General features: G+C 46.7%; 1 protein-coding gene across 7 annotated transcripts in view; it reads right to left on the reverse strand.

Moving 5' to 3' along the window:
- Nucleotides 1–7500, reverse strand: part of zmiz1a (zinc finger, MIZ-type containing 1a) — a 277790-nt gene that overhangs the window by 109559 nt on the left and 160731 nt on the right. For all 7 annotated transcript variants that reach the window (XM_055661643.1, XM_055661641.1, XM_055661647.1 and 4 more), the window contains one exon: nucleotides 7292–7405. In XM_055661643.1, the coding sequence (XP_055517618.1) occupies nucleotides 7292–7405 (114 nt within the window). The remainder of the gene's footprint in view (nucleotides 1–7291; nucleotides 7406–7500) is intronic.

A 7500-nucleotide genomic window follows, 5' to 3' on the forward strand; every position in this document is an offset into this window, starting at 1 on the left:
TACAGAGACTGGCCAGACATCTGCCACCTGGCAACGGTGAGGCATTACAGGTGCCCAGTGTAAACCAATGCATTTGGCAGCATATGGGGACGAACATCAGGAACCAGGACCTCAAGATCCAGAGAACCTTAAAGGAATTGACGGAAGGCATCATAGCATACACCCGCACCCTGGACTAAACGTAGGTAACCAAAGACCATCAAGACGCACTAGCTCTGTTTAGTAAGATGCAATATGACCGGAACTACATGTGGAAGGCTGCCATTCAGCCAGCACTGGGACCCCAAAAATGCTACCATTTGCAAACAAAGAGCCATGTGTGGACGAAGCCAAGACACTGGGGCTCATCAAGGCCAGCACAAGGGCCTATTTTGGAGCATGATACCAGCCACAGGCAAGGCCATAAAAAATGTGGCGCATAACAGTGGCAGTGCCAGAAATCCATATAACCCACAGGATCCTTTTTTAGGGTATGGCCAGGGCGGCCACCCGGGAAGATGCGGAAGCCTCAACCTCCCACACAACCCCGAACAAGAGATATCAAACCAGAACCTCCTTTTCAAAAAACCAAGGAAATAACACAACCACCGGTAACCATGGAGATAGGTGGGGGTGGTTTTTCTGTTAAAAAGGGACCTACGATGGTGGGGGAGGGGAGGTTGCAACACTACAGTTATGTATGGTATATAATCACTACAGATTCATATAATCTCAGCAGTATTTAGGGTTATCTGATAGGATTTACTCATCCCAATAACCACAGTACAACATACACCAGAATGGCATTTTGTACTTACATAAACCAAACAATCTAAAAACCCACATGGTGCTACAAAAATTGTACACAAAAGGTGTGATTGAGCGTACTTTTCATGGAACATTAGAATTTGTATCAAACATATTTATTAAAAATAAAATGGAGTGGGGTTGCAGGATTATCATTGATTTTCAACCCTAAACACATTTGTTCTAGATATTCATTTTAAGATGGATACTCTTATTACTGATAAAGACTTGGTGTCAGCTGGGGTTTTCTATATGGCAGGCATTGACTCAAAAGAGGAACTTTGGCAATATAGAGCTTACAATAGGGGCAATCATCAGCCCCAATGTTATTTACTAAAATTCTAAAACCAGCTTGGCATTGTTATGTAAACAAAGCCATAGGGTGATGTATTTCCCCCGTTCGGCCCCATCAATGGGGTACTAGGGAAATTCAACTACACTCGGCATCTGGAACTCTCAGAGTACCCGACTGACCTACTAAATCATGGTATTCGGTCATACAGGGGATGGTGTTAGAACCATGTTCCCTAATGAACATAGCCAAAAATTATTAATTTATCCAGTGACTGGAGGCAGTCATCCATGCCATAAGACTATGGATTTATTGATTTGTAGAGTCTAAAAGACCCACTACACGGCATTGGGCTGTCAGACAGGACGATGAATCTCATCTCATCTGTACTAAGACTGTCAACACGGAAGCAGTACCTTGGACACATCAAGAAATGGGGCATATACTGCTTGGACAACAACCTCGACCAAAAGGCCAAGAACATTCTGGCCGTATTGGAATTTTAACAAGCCTCCATTATGATAATCGATGGGGCTACAGTGCCATCAATAGTGCCACAAGTGCACTCTCCAATTACCTATCACAAGGAACGGGGCGGCACGCAGTGGGAACGCACCCCTGGTAAGAAAACCAGGTACTCCGAAATCTGGGACGTGGGTGTCGTTTCTCAACATGCTGAGGAGCTTGTAGCTCATAACAGCATTGTCACTTCAGCAACGGACCAGGAAGATGGTTATGCTCATGGTGTTATTTACCGCACAACGAGTCCAGCCATTAAGCAAGCTGAGCCTGGACTCCCTGATCATCTCACCCGAGAAACTGGTGTTTGTCATACAGGATTTAATAAAAGAAAACAGACCAGGTTCATCGGGTCAAGTGTTTGAATTTATGGTATACCCATATGACAAACGACTGTGTATAGCAAGACACATCTAACAATACATAGAATATACTAAGAGCATTCGAGGTCGGAGAATGGCGTTGTTTATCTCTTTCAAGAAACCGCATGAAAGGGTCACGACTCAAACTATATCAAGGTGGCTAAAATATGTCCTAAAGATGGCAGGAATAGACACTAATGTTTTTAACTCTCATTCCACTAGGGCTGCAGCAACATCCGGAGAAAAAATTGTACAGGTACCCACAGACCAAATCCTCAGAATCGCAGGATGGTCATCCATAAAGGGTTTTCCACAGGTTTTATAATAAACCAGTTATTTTTTGGAGCCATCATTGTATTCAGAAAACATTTTACGTTCAATATAATTTGCCCGAAAGGTTACAGGGCTATGATTCTCCATGTAAAAAATGTATATATTTTTTCGTTATACCACACAACTTTTTGTATAAGTGTGTTTTTAAACTTACTAATTATGCTCTCTCCCAATAGCCAAGGCAGTTGTGAAGCATGGACTCGTTCCACGGCATGAGGTCACAGAGCTTTGAAATCTTCACGAAGTCACTCACGTGACTCCGAAGTAAAATAGTAAGATTAAACGAGAACTTACCAGTTTGAAGTTTGATCTGTATTTTATGAGGAGTTACGATGAGGGATTTCGTGCCCTCCGCTCCCACCCTCTAATGATCATATCACAAACTGGTATATCTTTGATAATCTTACTATGTTAGATCATTATAGGTTCCTGTGACCTCACACCGCTGCTTTGAAGAATGACACGCATGCGTTGTAAGCGGGTTCTTCACGAAATCCCTCATCGTAACTCCTCATAAAATACAGATCAAACTTCAAACTGGTAAGTTCTCGTTTAATCTTACTATTTTATTTGAAGATACAGAGCGCACAAGCTGAATGCTGAGTAGAATTCCTCGATTGTACGGACTCAAGTTCAAGTGCGAATTTATTGTATCTTAACCAATTGAGGTACAATGAAATTTGAGTTACTCTTAGTCTGAAGAAGGGTCTCGGCCCAAAACGTCACCCATCCTATTCCTCCAGAGATGCTGCCTGCCCAGCTGAGTTACTCCAGCTCACTGGGTCCACCTATCACTTATGTTCAAGAAGGAACTGTGCAGATGCTGGAAAATCGGTACACAAAAATGCTGGAGGAACTCAGCGGGTGCAGCAGCATCTATGGAGCGAAGAAAATAGGCAACGTTTCGGGACGAAACCCTTAAGGATCTCTGGTCAGGTTGAATAAGTTAGGTCTTTATTCTCTGGAGCGCAGAAGGTTAAGGGGGGACTTGATAGAGGTCTTTAAAATGATGAGAGGGATAGACAGAGTTGATGTGGACAAGCTTTTCCCTTTGAGAATAGGGAGGATTCAAACGAGAGGACATGACTTCAGAATTAAGGGACAGAAGTTTAGGGGTAATATGAGGGGGAACTTCTTTACTCAGAGAGTGGTAGCGGTGTGGAATGAGCTTCTAGTGGAAGTGGTGGAGGCAGGTTTATTGGTACCATTTAAAAATAAATTGGATAGGCATATGGATGAGAAGGGAATGGAGGGTTATGGTATGAGTGCAGGCAGGTGGGACTAAGGGAAAAAAGTTGTTCGGCACGGACTTGTAGGGCCGAGATGGCCTGTTTCCGTGCTGTAATTGTTATATGGTTATATGGTTATATGGTTATATGAAATAGGCAACGTTTCGGGACGAAACCCTTAAGGAAATAGGCAACGTTGTCTATTTCCTTCGCTCCATAGATGCTGCTGCACCCGCTGAGTTTCTCCAGCATTTTTGTCTACCTTCCATCTATCACTTGCCAAGCTTTGGCCCAGCCACACCTATCTTCACCAGCTTTCTCCCATCTACACCATCAGTGGAAGAAGTCTATCTCTGCCTTAAATAATCCATCGATGTCAACAGCCCTGGTGTCTTATGGCCTACAGTTCAGAGGCATTTATTCATATTTACAGCTATTGGCCTGGAACTAGAATGCTTGTGGCATTGGTAGTAACTTTAGTCCCATCCATGAATCACTGTGAATGTTGCCGTGCACCAGTTGGCAGGGAATGAAGGGGAGTTATGGATTCCGATTCCCCACACACTTGTAAAAATCCCAGAAAATCCTACTGCGGTTGTCCAGCCATTTTAACAGTGGCAATTATAAAATGGATCTCCGAGATCCCGTAACACCAGTAAAATATCTTGGAATGCCAAGCAGTAAAATAAAGATGTACCTTGCTCATAAATCAGGGATCTGATCATAATCTTGGGCACTATAATCAGAATCAACAGCAGAAGTGCCCAGAGGTTTAGGTTTAAGGTGAGTGGGGAAAGATTTAACAGGAACCTGAGCAGCAACCTTTACACAGATGGGTGTATGGAACGAGCTGCCGGAGGAGGTAGTTGAGGCAGGTACTATCACAAAATTTAAGAAACGTTTAGACAACTACATGGATCCAGGACAAGGGGTCACAGCTTAAGGATAAGGGGGAAATCCTTTAGAACCGAGATGAGAAGAACTTTTTTCACACAGAGAGTGGTGAATCTCTGGAACTCTCTGCCACAGAGGGTAGTTGAGGCCACAGTTCATTGGCTATATTTAAGAGGGAGTTAGATGTGGCCCTTGTGGCTAAGGGGATCAGAGGGTATGGAGAGAAGGCAGGTACGGGATACTGAGTTGGATGATCAGCCATGATCATATTGAATGGCGGTGCAGGCTCGAAGGGCCGAATGGCCTACTCCTGCACCTAATTTCTATGTTTCTATGTTTCTACATGGATAGGACAGGTGTAAAGGAATGCCCTTTAATTCTGAGGCTGTGACCTCTGGTCCTAGACTCTCCCACTAGTGTTAAAATCCTCTCCACTCTATCCAGTCCTTTCACTATTTGGTAATTTTCAATGAGGTTCCCCCTCATCCTTCTAAACTCCAGCGAGTGCAGGCCCACTGCCGTCAAACGCTCATCGTATGTTAACCCAAGCATTCTTGGTATCCTCCCTCCTCTGGACCCTATCTAACGCCAGCACATCCTTCCTCAGATACAGGGGCCCAAGCAGTCCTACTGATGCAGGTAGACAAAAGTGCTGGAGAAACTCAGCGGGTGCAGCAGCATCTTTGGAGCGAAGGAAATAGGCAACGTTTCGGGCCGAAACCCTTCTTCATTCCTGATGTAGTCTGACCAGTGCTGAATAAAGGCTTAGCATGACATCACTGTTTTTTATATTAAATGCATGCCTGTTTGTTACTTTCCTGCTTGAGCTCCCTGTGTCTAGATCAGCAGCGATGGAACGATGAATTGATTGATCCGCGACATCTTGTCCACCACTGACTTGTCTGTTCAATTTTTAACACAAATGGACTGATGTGAAAATTTGCAGCCTCGGGCTATTGGTCGCTCCTGAAACTTCCTTCCAACAGGCAATTATTTTTGCTAAAGATAGACCCAAAATACTGAAGTCTGAAGAAGGGTCTCGACCTGAAACGTCACCCATTCCTTCTCTCCAGAGATGCTGCCTGTCCCGCTGAGTTACTCCAGCGTTTTGTGCCCTGGATTATTGGCTCAGAACTCAGATTATTCGGGGCGGCACGGTGGCGCAGGGGTGGAGTTGCTGCCTCATAGCGTCGGTTCGATCCTGACTACGGGCGCTGTCTGTACGGAGTTTGCACGTTCTCCCTGCGTGGGGTTTCTCCGAGATCTTTGGTTTCCTTCCACACCCCAAAGACGTCCAGGTTTGTAGGTTAATTGGCTTGGTGTAAATGTAAATTGCCCCTAGTGTGTGTGGGCTTGTGTTAGTGTGCGGGGATCGCTGGTCGGCACGGACTCGGTGGGCTGAAGGGCCTGTTTCCGCGCTGTATCTCTAAACTAAACAAACCGCAGGGTGGAGTTACACCACCACGATAGTGTCACAGGTCTGGGGTAAGATATTGGCTGGTGGGGCACTCATGTTACTGGTGTTGAGCGAAGGAGGGGGGGAAAGAGGGGTGTGATTGCCAATAAAAACAGGGTCAGCTTGAAACACTCAGCTGTTATCATTATATTCACCACAAGAGGGCAGACCTGATTGCTTCTCTCATCGAACTGGCCTTTTGCCTAAAACAAACAGCTTAGTTTGGGTTGAATATCGACACAAAAAGCTGGAGAAACTCAGTGGGTCAGCCAGCATCTCTGGGGAGAAGGAGTGGGTGACGTTTTGGGTCAAGACCCTTCTTCAGACCTCAGACCCAAAACGTCACCCATTCCTTCGCTCCATAGATGCTGCCTGTCCCGCTGAGTTTCTCCAGCATTTTTGTCTACCTTCGATTTTTCCAGCATCTGCAGTTCCTTCTTAAACACGTCTTCTGACCCACATGTCTTTGGAGTGTGGGAGGAAATGTTACTGTGACTTGTCACAGGTGTCAATAAAGTGTTCAATTCAATTCAATGCAGTACAGCAGGGGCTTATTCAGTCAGCCAGAGGCACGCACTGTTTTAGTTTAGTTTAGAGATACAGCACAGAAACAGGCCCTTCAGCCCATCGAGTCTACGCCGCCCAGCGATCCCCCACTAATACACACACTGGGGACAATTTACAATTTACAGAAGCCAATTGACTGACAAACCTGTACGTCTTTGGAGTGTGGGAGGAAAGTGAAGATCTCGGGGAAAACCCACGCAGGTCACGGGGAGAACGTGCAAACTCCGTACAGACAGCGCCCGTAGTCAGGATCGAACCCGGGACTGTGGCGCTGTGAGGCAGCAACTCTACCGCTGCGCCACCATGATATATATATATGCAACAGATGCAGCCTTGTTTTGAAGCATCGACATGTTCAATGCAACCCCCAGTCCCACTCATTAGCCGTGAACTGCACTGAGACCTCTTACAATGCAAGAGGTTAAATGGGTTTTAATTTGCCTCCCAAACACAATAAACTATGAAGCTAATCGCTTTCTAACGGCTGCAGAGCAGGTCAATGGGGATGGCGGGACACTATCTGTAATTAAAATAACACTGCTCTGGGTGGGTGTCTCAAGGGCCTGTCCCACCTGGTGTCAGGTGCCGTGTGGAGACTTTGTACGTCACAAAATACCACCACGCGCGTCACTGCCTATGTCATCACGCCCCACGCGCGCATCACATGCGTGTCACGAGGAGTGGGGGGGGGGGGGGGGGGGGGGGGGGGTTGGGAGAAGGGGGGGGGGGGAGGGGGAGGGGTGGTGTCAATGGGCCGAGCCAGAGAGGGAGTGGACATTGTCCACTTCGCCATGGCCACTGGGGAGCGCGCGCGGCCTGGCGTGAGTGAGGCGCGAGGCGCGGGTGGACTTACCGTCAGGCAGCCCATCAGACTCTGCTCGAAGGGCCGCTGGAACGCGCGCGGATCACCGCACCAGTCGAGGAGCTCAGTGGCAGCGGTGTGGAAGTTGGCCGGGTTCTGGAGGTGCTGCGGACACAACAGGGGTACATGTTAGACAACGGAAACCACAACTACACGCAGCTCAGAGTTGGACTACCTGGAGCCTGCCCACACTGGTCTGG

Source organism: Leucoraja erinacea, chromosome 34 (assembly GCF_028641065.1).
Source record: "Leucoraja erinacea ecotype New England chromosome 34, Leri_hhj_1, whole genome shotgun sequence".
NCBI lineage: Eukaryota > Metazoa > Chordata > Chondrichthyes > Rajiformes > Rajidae > Leucoraja > Leucoraja erinaceus.